This window comes from Bicyclus anynana, chromosome 27 (assembly GCF_947172395.1).
Source record: "Bicyclus anynana chromosome 27, ilBicAnyn1.1, whole genome shotgun sequence".
In the NCBI taxonomy this organism is placed as follows: domain Eukaryota; kingdom Metazoa; phylum Arthropoda; class Insecta; order Lepidoptera; family Nymphalidae; genus Bicyclus; species Bicyclus anynana.
In genome coordinates, this window is record NC_069109.1 from 5,683,099 (window position 1) to 5,703,579 (window position 20,481).

Below are 20,481 nucleotides of genomic sequence, written 5' to 3' on the forward strand. Positions count from 1 at the left end.
CAACCCATACTCACTGCTGGCTCGAGTCTCCTCTCAGAATGCGAGGTGTTAGACCAATAGTCCACCACGCACCAATGCGGAATGGCAGACTTCACACACGCAGAGAATAGGGATGATGACAGTTTTTTAAATTGTATATAAATCAAGAGTACGCTAATAGTAAAGCAATTTTGTAAAAGTAACAGGGTATCTGCGATCATTACTTTCGGAGCTACAGGGATTTAAAAGGTCAGATTTGCGGCGCTGCCGCGGATACCTGAAAAACGCTCCAAACAAAAAGGCACGAACTAGTGACGTCGTTCGCTCGCTGATCGTTAGATTTGTATGGGCGTTCAAACAAAATTACTTATATCTTTGTTATTTGTGCGTTTATGTTTATAGTTCATTTATTGAAAAATGTCACATTTAATGTAAGGAAGCTAAAACTGTATGAATTTTCATCTAATAACGATAAAAAAAATTCAATAGATTTTGAAATTTTATAATCTTATTTATTTTGCAAATATCCAGACAATCTTTGCTTTTTATGTATAAATTAGTTAACATTGACCTTATTTACCCGAATGTATCATAAAAATCAATATATTCAAACCTAGTCATCATCACCATTGAGAAAATTCTCTGGTATGCAGGTTTCCTCACAGTCCGGTTTTTAATTTCAGCAACCTGGCAACCCTACAATCATCAAATTAAGTTCATGTAGGCAGTTGTTAAAAAATACAAACTATAAAAAGTTAACAGCTCTCCAATTAAGGTTAATTTTTGTGTAGCCCAATTAATTTACTAAAAGTTTTAGTTTAATTTTTGAAATATAGAAACAATGTTGTGGGAAGTTTTGTTGTTTTTTGAAATTTTTGGTTGTGTTCTTTGCGGATATCAACCGGTAAGTAAGAATAAGGAATGTATGTAAAGTGTTTTTCAGATAAGTAGCATGGTGCGGCTGACAGTTCGTTACGTTCTTGAATGTTGGCCGCGTTCGCGATAATAGTAGGTATTACTAATATGGACGTCTTATGGCAACTGTCACCACACCCATGCTACCTAAAACTTTAGGTATCAGAGCCGTGATAGCCCAGTGGATATGAATTCTGCTTTCGATTCAGAGGGCGTAGGTTCGAATCTAGTCCGGAGCTCGGAGCATGCACCTCCAACTTTTCAGTTGTGTGCATTTTATGAAATTAAATATAACGTGTCTCAAACGTTGAAGGAAAAACATCGTGAAGAAACCTGCATACCAGAGAATTTTCTTATTTCTCTATGTGTGTGGTGGACTATAAGCCTAACCCCTCTCTTTCTTAGAGTAGACTCGTGTTCAACAGTAAGCCGAGTATGGGTTGATAATGATAATTATTGATTTTTAATGAAAAAACATATATAAATTAATAGACATCTAGGAGGGAGCTATGCAACATATAGAACAATATAGATGTCGGGGCTGACCACTCAAGCTGCCTCTACCACAGAAATCACTGAAGTCAAAAGCGTAGACAGAGAACCTCATCGTAGATCGATCGTACATAGATTAATATTTAAGAAGTTAATTGGACAGGAATGTAATTATTTAATAACTACTTTATCTGTATCCAACTTTTTTTTAGCCTCTCATAAAGTAGTTATTAATTAACTACATTACTGTCCAATTAACCTCTTAAATATTATTCTATGTACGATCGATGTGGATGTTCGGACATTCTGAGGTTCTCTGTCTGCGCTCCGTGACTTCAGTGATTTCTGTGGTAGAGGCAGCTTGAGTCGTCACTCCCGACATAGAGAAATGTAAGTATATAGGGTAGTGGCAAAAAGTGAACAGTTCGATATTTACATGTGAGCAATTTTTTACCCATGTATAGTGCAACATTTATACTATCCTTGACCATGAAAACATTGACTACAGCGAGTCGCAAGTACTCGTGGTAAAACATGGATGGGCTCATCCACAAATCCAATTAAATCTTTAAATGAAATAAATGGATGGAAAGGAACTTTATCTAAGTTACATTGCGTAGTAAATCTGCATATACTTTCTCTTTTGTACAGTGTGCTCTTTAATCCAAAATATCCTCCTTATCTTAAGGAATTCACATTTCTGGGAGTGCAATCAGAGCTAAGAACATGTCGTGCTCTTACTCTGTGTATGCCTTTCCATAGGAGTAAATTTTACAAATGTTCATTTGCTGTACGTGCTATTAAGCTATGGAATGCACTCCCAGTCGACATTCGGAAATTCATATCCCTTGACATATTTAAAAATTCCATTAAGACATATTATCTTAGTCACTAGTGACATATTTTATTTTATAAGAATTTTTATCATACGACATAATGATATATTACTTTATTTTATGATATTTATAATTATTATATAATTTGTGTATTATGGTTTATGTATTTGTGTGTAGTTATTTGTCTGTATGTATAATGTACATTATTATTACGTCCACACCACCTACAGTTATCTTAATAAGTTCCTAAGCCTAAGGTTGCCTGGAAGAGATCGCTACTAAGCGATAAGGCCGCCTTTTGTATTCTACTTTTTCTTATGTTTCTGTTTTGCTTGTTTTCTTTCATTTATTGTGGTGTACAAATTAAGAGTATTAAATAAATAAATAAAATTGCAAAGGCTAATAGCTTCGGGAGATTACATCTCCCTGCCGCACTCCTCTCTGCAATTGAATTGGTCTCGTAGTCTGATCCTGTATACGGACTGACATAGGGGCGTATTCATACAAACACTTCAACACTTGGATGTACCTGTAGTCGATCCGGCAACTCTGCAAAAACATCATCACAGCCCAAGTTTTCACCGAATCGAAGGCTTTCTCAAAATTTTCGAAAAAGCCTTTTTTTTGTTTTAAAATGTCTGATTAACTTATTCCAAGTTGTATAAAACACTTAAACGTTCATCTTTTGATGCCACTACCCTATCATTCTCATTAATTAGTGAACACCCTTCGTACATAGACAGGTGATGAGGTCCAGCCAGGCAGTGTGCTCCTCCCAGCGACCAGACGCGGCCGGTACATTGCTAATATCATCAGACGACAGGCAGTGGTAAGATTTCAGACCAATTATAGAAGGACCTGTATCGCATTCATAGTCACGAACAATATTGTCTGTCATTTTCTGAGGAAAACGAGATTAGATTTGTTATATATCTTATACTAAACTAGCAGTTTTTGCCCGTTTTTTACACAATTCAATTACACACAAAGGTATTTTTACGGAGCTCTTTAACCGACGAACACGATTACAACTATTTAACATCGATACTATAGAGACAGTTTTTATAATCGCATTAGATCGTTGATCATATACTTTGACAGAAAAGTAACGTCTAGCGAGGCAGGTCCTATACAATAATTGGTCTGAGGGTAAGATCATTTATCTTTTTTTTTAATTTAGTGACAAATTAACCCTCCACTGCGATCTCCTCAGCCGGTCAATTCGATTTTGGCGTAAGTTTTTGACGGCTTCCGTGGCGCAGTGGTATGGTGGATTGACAAGACGGAGGTCCTGGGTCCGGCTGGGACGATTGAGGTTTTCTTAATTGGTCCATGTCTGGCTGGTAGGCTTCGGCCGTGGCTAGTTACCACTCTATCGGCAAAGACGTAACGCCACGCGATTTAGTTCCGGTACAATGTCGTGTAGAAACGGAAAGGTGTGTGGATTTTCATCCTCCTCCTAACAAGTTAGCCCGCTTCTATCTGAGATTGCATTATCACTTATCATCAGGTGAGATTAAGTTAGATAAAAAAAATTAATAGGATTAACATCAAATCAATAACAACCAATTAATTTCAATTTAACAAATTAAATATCACGTGTCTCAAACGGTGAAGGAAAACATCGTGAGGAAACCTGCATACCAGAGAATTATCTTAATTCTCTGCGTGTGTGAAGTCTGCTAATCCGCATTGGGCGTGGTGGACTAAAGGCCTAACCCCGCTCATTCTGAGAGGAGACTCCTGCTCAATAGTGAGCCGAATATGGGTTAATAATGATGATGACTCTGAGATATCCACGAAGGGTTGTCACCGGATAACTTTTTTTACATATAATCTCAATTTTAATCAGTTAGTATTAAATAAATGTTGAATCGAATATTACATCCGTATAAAATAACCCAGGTTTATACAGAACCCTCGGTGCGCAAGCCCGACCTAGACTTTACCTTTTTATTATAAAATATATTTTTTTCACAGGACGGAACGAGAATAAAGTTCAACAAAGATGCTGACCGGGTAATTTATTTTATTTAGGGTTACAATTAATCATAGTCACGGGCCGAGATAGTACGAAATGTTCCGTGAGTTAGGTGGGGAGTAGTGGGAAGGGAAGTGTTAACTATGTTATGTTAAAAGACGTCTTTCACCCTACGTCCATCGGTCACAAGTTCGGGACTTCACTCAAGGTTTTTCTCTGCTATTCTCTGTCAGTCTATCATTCAGTAATAGTGTTTTGCTATTTAAATCAGCTTCTGATGTCAACCCGTTTTTCTGACACACGCCATTTGATTGAGCGTAAAGACGAAAAGATAATGTCGACCAAAATATCGCTCTCTTTTCCGTTACGTTTCGACAAGACGAAAAAATGCGACATTTGCAAACGCCGCAGCTGTTACGGATAGACGGTTAAGTTTTTCATTCTAAATCCAGATGAACGCAGAAGCAAAGAAGAAGGTTGACGTGTTATCGGAGGAACTTCTTCCATACATCATCGCTGAACAGGAGCGTCGCGTCACACTACACAAGCGCGTCATGACGGCCGTGCAGAACGGGGAGAAGGGCGTCACCGTCGCAGAGATCAGGGGCAAGCCACCGCTCATCATACGGAAAGGTATATCGCGGAGCGGGAGCGTCGCGTCACACTACACAAGCGCGTCATGACGGCCGTGCAGAACGGGGAGAAGGGCGTTACCGTCGCAGAGATCAGGGGCAAGCCGCCGCTCATCATACGGAAAGGTATATCGCGGAGCGGGAGCGTCGCGTCACACTACACAAGCGCGTCATGACGGCCGTGCAGAACGGGGAGAAGGGCGTCACCGTCGCAGAGATCAGGGGCAAGCCGCCGCTCATCATACGGAAAGGTATATCGCGGAGCGGGAGCGTCGCGTCACACTACACAAGCGCGTCATGACGGCCGTGCAGAACGGGGAGAAGGGCGTCACCGTCGCAGAGATCAGGGGCAAGCCGCCGCTCATCATACGGAAAGGTATATCGCGGAGCGGGAGCGTCGCGTCACACTACAGCCGTGCAGAACGGGGAGAAGGGCGTCAACGTCGCAGATATCTGCGATTATGGTTATCGGTTGGATCAGATTTCTTTTAAAAAATCTTTAACGGTGTTTTTCGATGATGATGGTGGCAAGAATACTGGCTGCACTTCCGCGCTGGACAGCCAGGCTGATCCTTTGCGCTAAATGAGTCAGCCTTTCTGTCACCAGTCGAGGCAACTAGCCGCGGTGAAATGATTCTGTAATTTTTTTTTGCACTGCGACTCCATGGCTCAAGGGTCTCTACGGCAAAAGGTACAAATATGTAACTTTCTGTCAGAGAGGCATACTTGAGCCACTTACCGGTTTCCGCTTTTTCTGCTGCGGCTCCCGGTCTTGATTCTGTCTCCCTGATATGACACGGTGCTAATGTGTCGATGCATGTAGCGTCCCATATTAGGGCCCGCCCAATTTCCCAGTCAACCAGCGTCAATCCATCAGGTCTCTTGCCAGCATCCCGACTGATTCCTGATGGCTCGATTAGCGCATTTATGGTGGCAAGAGCCCTTTTTATTATATCATTAAGAGAGCCATGGTTAATTGATATCATGTTTATTATTCCAAGGTTTGTTCTACCGGTGTCCTGCCAACCGAGCGCCCAAAGAGCCCGACGGCTCCGGCTCGCTCATGTGCGAGGAGGACATTGAGCCAACACAAGTTATGTACGACTCTTGTCTCAGCGCTGAAGACAAGGAACTCTACGTGGCCGAGAGCAAATACTTCTTTTGTAACCGTAAGTCACTTTTATATGAAGGAACTGAGCGAGACGTAAGGGCCTTATCATACTAGAGATTTGCCAGCGTCGCGAACACGTCGCGGCTGCGCAGCGAAAACGTCGCGGAGACGTGGCGGATTCGCAACGTTTTCGTCGCATGCTTTGTAGCGAATTAACAACGTACATTACATTCATTATCAAAATGGATTCTGACAAGGAAACACTCCTGTTTTATTTATAAAAATTTATTAAAAAAACAGATTTCTGGCTAAAAAAACTATTGTTTATATTACTTGTATTTTTCTTTCCAAACCAACAAATCATCGCAGGTTAATTTTGTCGTCGAGATTTGAGAGAGAAGATTTGAAAGATCGTAAATTTTGCGTACGATTTCGATTACTCGATCGTACATCGTACAAGAGCCAAAAAGTCGTAAAAATATGATTTAAATCGTACCTTTGGCAACACTGGGACAGACAGGCGTTTGTACGAGACAGTACAACATTGTGCGCCCGCAGCAAATTCGCTGCATATGGATACGCGGCGTGTACGTTGCGCGCCCGCTTCGCTTTGAAAACGCTCGCAATCCGCTAGTGTGATAGATCTGTAATTGTATGTAATGTATATTTCACCTTAAGTTTGTTGACTGTCTGAGTCTTTCCCGAGGGAATAAAATGGAAAAAAGAGAGCGAGATAGAGCTGTCATTTTTTATGACCTTATCTACTATATAAAAATAAGTCGGGTTTTCCTTCCTGACGCTATAACTCCAGAACGCACAAACCGATTTCCACGGTTTTGCATTCGTTGGAAAGGTCTCGGGCTCCGTGAGGTTTATATCAAAGAAAATTAGGGGTAGGATAGGGTTAGGGGTAGGGTAGGGATAGTGTATGGGTAGGGTATGGGTAGGGTAGGGGTAGGGTAGGAGTAGCGTATGGGTAGGGTATGGGTAGGGTAGGGGTAGGCTCAAGTCAAAGCGAAGCTTGACCGAGTCCGCTAGTGCTTGATAGATATACGGATCTCTCCTTTCGAGAGTAGAGCGTGCGAATGACAGATCTTGATCACGTGACCTGTCGATAGCAAATGTCATTCGCATACATTTTTCTAGTTTTCGAAGCGTTTGCGATCGTAGAAAGAGAATCGACATGCCACTTCGCTATTGACAGATCATTTATGTGATGGAAGTTGCACTAACTAAACCGTGTCGTAACTTCCATCTCTTTCCTCATCGATATATATTAATTATACATGAATATTGTATACTTAGTAATAACTTAAGTAATAAGGCTGTTGTTTTGTTATTATGTGTATTTTTTCTTAAATATAAATCATTATTATTATAAAAAAAATCTCGCATCCGTAACTCATCACTGGCAACACGCACTGTTCGAAAACTTTCGTCTTCAGTCTTCGTGATTTTGACACTAAAATAAATTTATGTTTCCAGGTCACAAAGTGGAGGGGCCAGACCTGCCCCGCAACGGCACAACAGTCATAGGCTGTGCACCAGTAGAGCGGACATCACTCAACTACACAGCCAACAAATGTGCACTGGAGGACACTGACGATGTGCTTGTGCACTACCGATACTACCCGGACAGGGTATGTTGACTCACTCTCTTCATATGTCAACCTTAACATTGTTTAGGACAGTGGTAGCTTGCGCACCAGTAGAGCGGACATCACTCAACTACACAGCCAACAAATGTGCACTGGAGGACACTGACGATGTGCTTGTGCACTACCGATACTACCCGGACAGGGTATGTTGACTCACTCTCTTCATATGTCAACCTTAACATTGTTTAGGACAGTGGTAGCTTGTACACCAGTAGAGCGGACATCACTCAACTACACAGCCAACAAATGTGCACTGGAGGACACTGATGATGTGCTTGTGCACTACCGCTACTACCCGGACAGGGTATGTTGACTCACTCTCTTCTCTCTTATACCTTAACGTGCCTTAACAGCCGTTCCCCAATAACATTATTAGCTCGTGCACCAGAATGGCGGACTTCGTTCAACAAAAACAATCATACTTGGACAGGGTTTATTGTTAATTTCATCTTTCTTCTTACTTCTTGTGTACCGCTTTTAACAAAACTCCAAACCCTTGAGCATCGGCGGAAAGTTGCCAGTTTATCAGTGTTTTATAGGATATATTTTGGTGAGTGTGCTCAGGAGCTATTCGACGTCATACCACCTTCGCCTTTTTACCATCGCACCGCAAGACATCGGGTGGGTTTTCATCCCTATGTTGTAGATGTCCCTAGGACCCGTACAAAACGCTTTGCGTCTACTTTTCTCATACGCACGGCTAGGGTTTGGAATACCCTTCCCAAGACTGTGTTTCCTGAATATTATAACTTGGGTATCTTCAAAACAAGAGTGAATAGGCATCTTCTAGGCAAGCGTGTCCCATCTTAGACTGTATCTACACTTACCATCAGGTTAGATCATGGTCAAACGCGAGCCTATTTGCATTAAAAAAAAAACCTATCCATAGCCAACATCATCCTCGGTCATTGCATAGTCATAAGGCCTTAGGCATAATTTGATTGATTTGATGATGCCTTTTTTACTTCTTTATTAATTGTCTGTATTCCTAAATGATACGTCTTCCCCATTAAATTAATTATATGCAAGTAAACCGCAGGGCATAGGCAAAAAGGTATTTAAGTAGTTCTCCTTTGGATTTCAATATTTTGTATTTATTCTTTTTCAGAGCTACAAGTATGTGACAGAATTGGACCCTGATAGAGAGGTGTGCGAACACTGGAATCCGTGCCAGATAGGGTACATCTTCAGCCTTCCTTCCCCGGACCAGGCTTTGCTGGCGAGCGAGCTGTGGCGTGAGTATAACAGAATTTTACGGTTAGAGAGGTGTGTGCATCGTGTGCCAGATCTGGTACATCTTCACTTCAGTCTCCCTTCCCTGGACCAGTAAGTTAAGGCGTGAGTGTTAGTTATACGGGTAGAGATTTATGAGCATTGGAACATGTGCCAGATCTGGTACACATTGAGCCTTGCTAGCGAGGAAGCTGTGTGTATAACAATAGTCTAAGGATAGAGAGTGTGTTGGAACATGTATTAGATCTGGTAAGTCTTCGTCCTCCTTTCTCCGGTCCAGGCTTTGCTGAGGAGCGAACTTTGGCATGAGTATAAGAGAATTCTACGGATAGAGAGGTGTGAGCATTAGATCTTGTGCCAGATCTAGTAAATCTTCAGTCTCCCTTCCCTGGACCAGGTTTTGTTGACCAGCGAGTTGAGACGTGAGTTTAATAGTTATACGCATAGATCTGGTACGTCTTCATTCTCCCTTCTCCGGACCAGGCTTTAATGGCCAGCTGTGGTAGTTTACAGATAGAGAGAAGTGAGGGTGTACCAGATCTGGGACATGTATTGGAACATGTGCTAGATCTGGTACATATTCAGCCTAGCTGGCGAGCGAGGACGCACACGGGGCGACACTGTAGCGTGTGTTACTTGCATGCTGAAGTGTTGCTTTGTTAATAGATAGTGGTTACCACTTTTTGTTTAAGCATTAAGTACGTTTGTTTTATAGTTTGATAGATGTCATTAGCATGTTTTTTCTTTTGTTACAGATAATTACGGTAAAATGATGATTTTTTTTTTCATTTTTAATCCAACTTTATAAAATAAATAAAATTACTTATGACAATTTTTATTTGCTTTACAGCGGAACGTGAGTATTGTCTGACGAATATTATTAAAAAAAAAAATTAAAATACATATTGTTAGGAGAATTCCGATATGACATCATACTACTGACGGCCTCTGTGGCGCAGTGGTTTGCGCAGTGGATTTACAAGACGGAGGTCCTAGGTTCGATCCCCGGCTGGGCCGATTGAAGTTTTCTTAATTGGTCGAGGTCTGGCTGGTGGGAGGCTTCGGCCGTGGCTAGTTACCACCCTACCGGCAAAGACGTACCGCCAAGCGATTTAGCGTTCCGGTACGATGCCGTGTAGAAACCGAAAGGAGTGATTTTCATCCTCCTCCCGATTTCAAGTTAGCCCACTTCCATCTTAGACTGCATCATCACTTACCATTAGGTGAACTTGTAGTCAAGGGCTAACTTGTAGAGAATAAAAAAAAAATTGTAGTTATGGGCTAACTTGTAAAGAATAAAAAAAAAACATGAAAGTAGGGATTAAAAATGGAGGTACTAGCTAGCAAGCCTATATAAGTCGTTGCGCATCTCATTCTGGGCGATTTTAGTATAGCGATAACAAGTAAAGTCAATCTCTGTCCAGTGTCCATTTGAGTTTGAGAATTTGTTATAAGATAGTGTTGTGTAATTATTAACGAGTTTGAAGTTAGCTTAGATTAGACCTTTGATTTTGTTGAAATTCTTATTGCAAAGTTCATGTGTGTGTGTGAATAAATAATATGTTGTGATTTTTATTAAATTTCCCAACTGATTCCTAAAAATATAAATTATAGTCTTCTCAGCAGGGTTAAATTAAATTTTCTACCGCTGGACTTTGTCATACCCACTCATTACATATTTTTATATTTCTTCTAGGTGACGATGGTAAGTTTCCCAAAAAAAAAAAAGGCAACATAAAATAAAAAAAAAATACTTGTGGCACTCGGGAACTGCCGCGGTAAAGCTATAGCATAGCATTTTTTATCAACTTATGCAATTATAATTATTTTTTCAAGCAGTATTTTTTTTTCTTTACAAGAAAACTCTGGTTTGATAAGTTTTGCCCCTTAGTTTCACACCACTTGTCCAGTTGAGTCGATATAACGTCGAAATGTTAACTTGATGCACGGCTTGGGTGTTAGGTTTATTTTCGTTACGGAATTTCTTGATTCGGTCACCGCGCTCTAAAGCTTTGCAATAGCTTAAAAAAACTTCAATAACAAAATACAAAACTAAAATGTCCTAACCTATATTACAATTAATTTAATTTATTTCCCGTTCTAGAATATGAACGTACGTATTTCTTAGCATTTTTACATATTTTATCACTGACATAAAGACAAATGTTATAAATTTCAACCTCATCATCATTAACAAAAATGTAACTTGTAATTATTATTATTATATTGTATAATGTAATGTATGGTATTGCTTGATATTAAATAAATAAATAAATAAGTAACAGCCTCAGACCAATTATTGTATAGGAACTGCCTCGCTAGACGTTACTTTTCTTGTCGAAGTATATGATCAACGATCTAATGCGATTATAAAAACTGTCTCTATAGTATCGATGTTAAATAGTTGAATCGTGTTCGTCGGTTAAAGAGCTCCGTAAAAATACATTTTTGTGTAATCGAATTGTGTAAAAAACGGGCAAAAACTTCTAGTTTAGTATAAGATATATAAATCTAAGCTCGTTTTCCTCAGAAAATGACAGACAATTTTGTTGGTGACTATGAGTGCGATACAGGTCCTTCTATAATTGGTCTGAGTTAACAGCCGATTTACATCCACTGACATAGGCTTCTTGCATGGACCTCCAAGCACAGCCTGTAATGACAATTATTGACACTAAATTAACTACATACTCCTGTAATAAAAAAAGGAAATATAATTATTATTATAATCATACTAATTTTCGATTAGCGATTAGGCGATTCGACGCTTGAAAAGACGGCAAATTCTTGATTGAAAGCCACATATGACATACATATATATGGAGCTTCTCCCGCTGGGAAAGGTTGCTTCTAACCGCCAAATCTCCCTACAACTCCTCTGCTCATAGTCTATCGACTGATCGCACGAGTAATATAAAAAAAAATATCATACTAAAAACGTCATAAAATTCATCCGAATCGATGCTTATTGGCAAAGTATTACAGTATTGGTATTGCCACGTTATATGCCAATACTCACACTTTTAGATGTAAGTATATAATATTATGTTATTCATTTATTTTCTGTATAAATATACTTAATATTTACTTTATATTTTTAGGAGATGGTAAGTCAAACGTTCATTCATAATAAAAAAAAATCTATTTATTATTAATGTAATATTTTCCCGATGAATAATAATTATAATTAAATTATTACTAATATACTAACTACAATATATTTGTTTTTATTTTAGAAATTGTACCTCGTAAGTATACATTATTTTGTGAATTCATTTGAATTTTTATTGCCACAAGTAATTTTGATTAATTAATTATTAATTTCATCGTTGATAAATCTGATACTATTTATTCCATTTTAAAGCAATACCAAGTAAGTATATATAACATAATTAATTCATAATTGTGAGAACATTGAGGACTATGAATGGAGTTTCACAGTGAGGAAGTTTGTATGGAAACTCGGCTACAACTATAACTCTACTGCGTATCAACCAAACTCACTGCAATTGGGTTTAGAGGCCTCTTTACAACTAGTTCATGCTCCCCATCTCCGCTTGTGTTGCATCCTAGCCAAGTAACTAACAACGCATGTCTAGACGACAACTCACTCGACCACCCAACTCTACTACTCTACTACTAAATGTATCCTGTATCTCCATCTCCATAGTACGGTTGGCAATCATAGTGTAATCATCACCCTAGCGCCCAGAAAAAAATTGGAATTTTTTGGAACATTTGACCATTTTAGTTTGGGAAGACAGATGCAAATTATGTAACGCCCACCATATTACACAGGTAAAATGAATTTTATGAATGGAAGGGTTAACAGAAATAACAGAACACATGGGTTTACTTAAAAGAAATGTTTAATTCGAATTCGGAATAGTAACGTTCGGGCGCCTCTGGGATCGCGGCGCCCGGGTGCACGGTATCCTGCACTATAAGTAGACTAGACGCCTCTAAATTCTATTACACAGGCAAAATGAATTTTATGGATGGAAGGGTAAACAGAAATAACAGAACACACGGGTTCACTTTGTTTAAAAAAAATGTTTAATTCGAATTCGGAATAGTAACGCTCGAGCACCCCTGGGATCGCGGCGCCCGGGTGCACGGTATCTTGCACTATAAGTAGACTAGACGCCTCTAAATTCTATTACACAGGCAAAATGAATTTTATGGATGGAAGGGTAAACAGAAATAACAGAACACACGGGTTCACTTAAAAAAAATGTTTAATTCTAATTCGGAAAAGTAACGTTCGGGCGCCCCTAGGATCGCGGCGCTCGGGTGCACGGTATCCTGCACTATAAGTAGACTAGACGCCTCTAAATTCTATTACACAGGCAAAATGAATTTTATGGATGGAAGGGTAAACAGAAATAACAGAACACACGGGTTCACTTAAAAAAAATGTTTAATTCGAATTCGGAAAAGTAACGTTCGGGCGCCCCTAGGATCGGGGCACCCGGGTGCAACGTATCCCGCACTATAGGTAAAGACGCCTCTAAATTCAGGCCATGTAGCCATGTGGCACGTCGCTTCTCTTTCTACGATCGCAAACGTATCGTAAACTAGAAAAATGTATGGGAATGTCGATAGCAAATGTCATTCCCATACATCTTTCTAGTTTTCGAAGCGTTAGACATCGAAGAAAGAGAATCGACGTGCACAGCTACAGGTCCAGTACTGGTTGATGATGATGTATTTCCAGAGGATGGCAACGAAGAGTTTGTGCCGCCGGCTGCGTACAATTACACCAGCAGTACGCACCGCGTCGCGATACCTGAGGGGTACAACTTTACTCACATCGAGTTCTTCAGCCCCGGCGCTGACGACATCATTGTATGTATGGCTTGACATCAGAGGATATAAATTAGGGGTTCCCAACATATTAGGGTTCATTTACACGAGCGGCAACTCTACCGACGACTGCAGTCGACTGCCGTTGGCTGCCGCCGAGACGTCGCCGACTGCGATCGTCGATAGCAGCTGCCACTCGTGTAAATGAACACTTACCCTATGCGCCTACAGTGGCGGATTAAGAGCGCGCAGCGCGTCGGTACGATATGGATAAAATTCGAAGCGCAAACGAGACGCCGAATTATGACTTTCACGTGAGTGAAAAGCACGGAGCGATTGACGCGCGATGCAAATTTTATGACGTGAGCGCCAAAACCATTTTTACCTAATTGCAAGTAAATTAAACAACATAACGAAAAACAAAATGGCCATGCTCAAGATATATACCTAATTTTCTATACAAAACAAAAATTTAAGAAAATAAGTTTGCTTTTCCTGAGATTGAAAGTAAAATGTGAGCAAAACATGTATTTTTCAAAAAAATAAACTATCAAGAAAAGTTTTACAAATTGTGTATTTTGTATAGTCATAACGAAGCTAACACTTTGAAATATCAATTACCCAAATATCAGGCTCCTAACTTTTCCAGAATCTGAGCTCCAGAACCATTTGTAACCACCAAATTACATATTGCACACTCTTAAAGGTCGGAGCGCCCTAGGCAATCACTTTGTCGGCGCCCCTGTACCGGCCATAAATGGCCATCATAATACTATAAATAACTAATTGACTAAATCATACAACGTCATCGTAATTGCAAAAAGCAATTACGATGACGTTGTATGATCAAACCTTAGGAGCATTGTACTAAACGCTAATGCGCCAATGAAATATGACTGTGAATAAATCAAGAAGGACGACAGAACGAACATCGAAATTCATGATTCCTCTCTAGGCCTATAAGTGTGTTGACTGTATGAATATATATATATATATATATATATTTTATTCTTTACAGGTAAGCCCTTGACTACAATCTCACCTGATGGTAAATGATTATGCAATCTAAGATGAAAGCGGGCTAACTTGTTAGGAGGAAGATGAAAATCCACACCTCTTTCGGTTTCTACACGAAATCATACCATAACGTTAAATCGCTTGGCGTTACGTCTTTGTCGGTAGGATGGTAACTAGCCACGGCCGAAGCCTCGGAATGAGGCCAGAGTAAGTCATAGTGAACCAGCGGGCAAAACATTACAAAAGCCATCATTATCAACCGATATTTGGCTTAATGCTGAGCTCGAGTCTCCTCTCAGAATGAGAGGGATAAGGCCAATAGTCCACCACGCTGGCCCAATGCGGATTGGCAGACTTCACACACGCAGAGAATTAAGAAAATTTTCTGGTATGCAGGTTTCCTCACGATGTTTTTCCTTCACCGTTTGAGACACATGATATTTAATCTATACTTATGTAGAGAGGTCATTATGTACATGAAATATATTTCCAAAATATACTGATGCCAAAAATGTAATCAGTAAATTTTTTGTGTCTGTCTGTCTGTATATTCGCCATAGACACAAAAACTACTCGACGGATTTTAAAGAAACTTGGTTAAATTATTCTGAACTCCTGGGAAGGTTATAGTATACTTTTCATCACGCTACGATCAGGAGCAGAGCAGTGAAGGGAAATGTTGGGAAAACGGGAGAAGTTACTCCATTTTTACAGCGATACTACTGTAAGGGTTGGATTAAAGAGGTCTAAGGGCGGACGAAGTCGCGGGCGTCCGCTAGTTTCTAATAAAAATGTACACAATTGAAAAGTTGGAGGTGCATGCCCCGGACCGGATTTGAACACACACCCTCCGGAATCGGAGGCAGAGGTCATATCCACTGGGCTAAAATCATCACTGACAATACGAACTGTACGAAATATGAAAACTCGCCTTTTGGTAAGAAGGGATTTTGGACTAAAACATAACAGTAAGTATCTCAAAATGTCGTTGCAGTAAACATTGTAAAACACAATTTTCTTTTTCCCAGACGCATAGAAAACCGGAAAAATCACAGGTAAGTTAATCGATAATGAAGCTAAAAATTTTTTTTATCTGTCTGTCCGTGTTTTTGTGTTACTCGGGCATCACGCTGAAACTACTGAATGAATTCATATGAAACTTGGCACGGCTGAAGACCATAACATAGTGAAGGTTATTATAGAATACTTTTTTTTGCGAAAATAAAATAAAAAGAGAGTGAAATAGGGGTTAAAAGTTTTTATGGAAAGTCCTTAATTTTTAGAATTACAGTTTTATAAATTTATTCATAAATCATAAAAAAAAAATACAAAATATAATGAAATTCAAAAATTTTCAAAATTTAACCTCTAAAGTGATGAAATAGGGCTTGAACGTTGTTTACTAGTAATAAATATACGAATTAGGTGCAGTAAATATGATTAGATAATTGGCAGACTTTTTATAAAAAATCTCAACCCTTAGGGATGAAAGTTTAATAGCTTTTGAAACACATCATTGTTTTAGATTTATTAGGTAGTCGGTATTAAAATACTAATATTATAAAGCTGAAGAGTTTGTTTGTTTGCTTGAACGCACTAATCTCTGGAACTGCTGGTCTGATTTGAAAAATTCTTTCAGTGTTAGATAGCTCATTTATCGAGGAAGGCTATAGGCTATATAATATCCTTATATTCCTACGGGAACGGGTACCACACGGGTGAAACCGCGCGGCGTCAGCTAGTTATTTTATAAAATAATTTTGTAAAAAAATTTCAACCCCTCTTTAACTTTTTAGGGATAAAATTTCAAAAACTTTACAATATTTTGTTTCATAGGGCACAAAATTAGATGAGAGTCATTACGTCATCAAATGGACTGCCGACGGTAGATTCGCTACCATCACTTTGACGTTTCCCTTATGGAGCGCCGAACAATACGGCGTCTACCTCGTGAGGATTCAGAAGACAGGTGTCACTGACCATTGGGAGAACCTCTACTATTGGAAGTTGTGTAAGTTGTGATAAGAGTTATCACAATCCTTTAGCCTTTTTATATGCTATAAATTAGCTTCACTTTGTATGTAAGAAAATTAATTTGACCCACTTCCCAGTCTTCGATTAGGATGAAATTTTGCACACGCTCTGAGTTCTTATGACAATACATGACTAGCTAAGAAACGTCATTACAAATCCAATATGGCAGCCTCCCAAATCACTTGTCACTATGTAAGAAAATCAAATCTTGGAATCCTCATTTGACCCACTTCCCGGTTTTCGATTACGATGAAATTTTGCACACGCTCTGAGTTCTGATGACAATATATGACTAGCTAAGAAACGTCATAACAAATCTAATATGGCGGCCTCCCCAAGATGGCGGACTGGCTGTTTGAAATCCACCCCCATGATATGGATATCAAATAAAAGGATTTACTGTCAGTAATACGAAAACAATCACGTGAAAAGTCACGTGACTCGAATCCAATATTTGTAATTTTTAGTGCGTGCTAAAGTTTAGTTTTTTTTAGTTTTTTAAACTATTTGAAGTTATTGACCTTTTTAGGTTTTGTTAGTGCTGTGGTTCTCTACAGAGAGGTCATGGGTTCGATTCCTATTTTGCGTTAGTTTAAGACTTTATCTATACTATTACTAATATCAGTATTCTACTTCCACCCTACATCTACCCTACCCTGTCCTACACCTACTCTACCACTACCCTGTAAACGGAATTTTAAACGGAAAATATAATATAGAAAATTTGAAATATATAATTTTTAAATTATTTTATTTATTTTTTAAGAAATCCTTAACTTTTAATAATTAATATCGATATAGGTATTTCGGACCCTTACACGAAATTAATATTGTTATTTAAACTTTATACGAATCAACTATTCGAGTAATTTTTTTACATGTATTACTCGAAAACTACTCAAAGACTAATTTAAGTAAAAAATACATTTTTTTTTAATTTAATTAAGAGTAATTTTTAATCTAAAATTTTTTTTTAAATTTTTAGCAAAGACAAAAGCGTCCTTAGCGTTACGCTCCCTAGAAGTGGTCCCGGGACAGAAGATAAACACGACGAGCTTGTCGTACCGGTGCGACAGGTGCCGACTGACCAGCGTTATGGTACGAACCGCCGACGGCAACATATACAACATGGATACATCAAGATATCGGATAAGAGATGGCGTTGATAGGTATGGTTCAAGTTATAGTGAGATAAATGTGTAGAAGTCAATAAAAATGGAACAAATAAACTCGTTGTGTGGCAACACCCAGGGTTCCCAACTTAGGGGTTTTCCCCCAGATTTAGGGAGTAAATAAGTGAAATGGGATTTTTTTATTAAATGGTATTTTCGGGGATTTTTTGACTATCTAATATTTTTAAATTGATGATAATTTTAATATTTCTTTCTTGACCTAGAGACTTACAACGACATATAATACATTAGGTATCCTACAACCACTCTGTGGCAACTGGCGGCAATTTTCATCCTGGTTAAATGTTAAATTTTTTCAATGTCAACATGTATGATTTCAAAAAATCTGAAATAGATGAAGACGTAATATTTTGTCTGTATTAAATATAGACTTTTGAAACATATTACAGCTATTTCTAAATCATTATGAATTTATATTTTTTAGGGGGACAACTCAATAATTAAGGCGATTTTGGAGGTTTTTGACACAAACTTTAAGGATAAATATTTTCGAGAGTTGGTAACATGCCAACACTACATTTACTGTCATTATCACAAAGATATATTATAGATTATAGTCATGATAATTAGAAAAATAATAAAAGCAATGGGGATGATGACTAGGTTTGAATATATTGATTTTTATGTTACATTTGGGTAAATAAGGTCAACTGATTTACATTGATTTGATTTACATAAAAAGCAAAGATTGTCTGGATATTTGCAAAATAAATAAGATTATAAAATTTCAAAATCTATTAATTTTTTTATCGTAATTAGATAAAATTCATACAGTTTTAGCTTCCTTACATTAAATGTGACTTTTTTCAATAAATGAACTATAAACATAAACGCACAAATAACAAAGATATTAGTAATTTTGTTTGAACGCCCATACAAATCTAACGATCAGCGAGCCAACGAAGTCACTAAATCGCGGCAGCGCCGCAAATCTGACCCTTTAAATCCCTGTAGCTCCAAAAGTAATGATCGCAGATACCCTGTTACTTTTACAAAATTGCTTTACTATTAGTATACTCTTAATTTATATACAATTTAAAAAACTGTCATCATCCCAATTGAAAAAAAATATGTTTTTTTTTCAGATTTGGTAAACGGTAAGTTATTTTTTTATACTTCAACAAGTTAGATCCTTGAGTATGATGGAACTAAATAAATAAAATAAAATAAAATAAAATCTTTATTCACCAAAAAAAATATACAAAAAAAACCATAACATTGCCTGTAGTCTCCACACTAGATTAATCTGTATCGTGGAGACCAGGTAGGATTTTCTAATGCTTTCCGTTGGACTAGGACTAATTACAAAAATTACAATAAATAGGACTACATTACAAAAAGAAAAACATTACAAAAAAGAAAAGTAAAGTAAAACACTAAGCAGAAACATTAGATGGTGTACACAATTATTTTAGCTTATTTCATATTTGCATTGAGTAATTCTTCAGTGTCTGTATAAGTTAAACTTTTTAACCAATTAGTTATTGTTAGACTTGCCTGATTTACTGAGAGGTTGCAAAGATCGCAGGACCTTGCAACAAAGTTGTAGACTTTTGCATCGACATATGGTGTGAATCGTCGAGCGAACTCAGTTTTCGCAACTCATCTTCCACTTCGCTACGTACAGACTACAGTGGTCGACGGCCTCCGTGGCGCAGTGGTATGCGCGGTGGATTTACAAAACGGAGGGCCTGGGTTCGATCCCCGGCTGGGCAGATTGAGATTTTCTAAATTGGTCCAGGTCTGGCTGGTGGGAGGCTTCGGCCGTGGCTAGTTACCACCCTACCGGCAAAGACGTAACGCCAAGCGATTAAGCGTTCCGGCACGATGTCGTGTAGAAACCAAAAGGAGTGTGGATTTTCATCCTCCTCCTGACAAGTTAGCACGCTTTCATCTTAGATTGCACCATCACTTACCATCATGTGAGATAGTAGTCAAGGGCTAACTTGTAAAGAATTAAAAAAAATATATTGCACATATTGTTTCTGTGGTCAAGGGCTACCTTGATAATATTATAAAAAAGTAACTTTAATTTTATTGTATCCAGGTTACAATTCCTAGAGCTAGAGGTAGAAGGTGTCAGGCCTCAGGACTTTGGGGACTACTTCGCTATAATACAGAACAGAGACGGGCTTGAGGAGAGAGTCAAGATGTTGACCGTATTGTGTAAGTTTACCGACAATCGCAAATAATTGGTCCCTGTGGAGGGTTAAGTCTTAGAGCTAGAGGTAGAAGGTGTCAGGCCTCAGGACTTTGGGGACTACTTCGCCATAATACAGAACAGAGACGGGCTTGAGGAGAGAGTCAAGATGTTGACCGTACTGTGTAAGTTTACCAACAATCGCATATAACTGGTCCCTGTGGAGGGTTAAGTCTTAGAGCTAGAGGTGGGTGTCAGGTCTCAGGACTTTGGAGACTACTTCGCCATAATACAGAACAGAGACGGGCTATAGGAGAGAGTCAAGATGTTGACCGTACTGTGTAAGTTTACCAACAATCGCATATAACTGGTTCCAGTGGAGGGTTAAGTCTTAGAGCTAGAGGTAGAAGGTGTCAGGTCTCAGGACTTTGGAGACTACTTCACCATAATACAG

At 38.7% G+C, this 20,481-nt stretch overlaps 3 protein-coding genes across 4 annotated transcripts in view; all 3 read left to right on the forward strand.

The window, feature by feature from the left end:
• Positions 1–20,481, forward strand: part of LOC112052522 (uncharacterized) — a 149,237-nt gene that overhangs the window by 59,170 nt on the left and 69,586 nt on the right. Inside the window, exon 10 of one of the 2 annotated variants that reach the window (XM_052890100.1) lies at positions 111–215. The exons of the other annotated variant lie outside the window; for it this stretch is intronic. The gene's annotated coding sequence lies outside the window, so the exon portion shown is untranslated. Of the gene's footprint in view, positions 1–110; positions 216–20,481 lie in introns of those variants that run through there. 2 annotated transcript variants of the gene reach the window in all.
• Positions 4,656–13,732, forward strand: LOC112052519 (uncharacterized). The gene is made up of 6 exons (XM_052890104.1): positions 4,656–4,836; positions 5,837–6,004; positions 7,432–7,586; positions 8,713–8,839; positions 9,593–9,601; positions 13,555–13,732. The coding sequence occupies exons 1-6, from the start codon at positions 4,656–4,658 to the stop codon at positions 13,698–13,700; spliced, it is 786 nt and encodes a 261-aa protein (XP_052746064.1). The 3' UTR covers positions 13,701–13,732.
• On the forward strand, positions 15,580–20,415 carry LOC128199658 (uncharacterized). The gene is made up of 7 exons (XM_052890054.1): positions 15,580–15,597; positions 15,689–15,715; positions 16,497–16,671; positions 17,680–17,863; positions 18,973–18,984; positions 19,935–20,053; positions 20,405–20,415. The coding sequence occupies exons 1-7, from the start codon at positions 15,580–15,582 to the stop codon at positions 20,413–20,415; spliced, it is 546 nt and encodes a 181-aa protein (XP_052746014.1).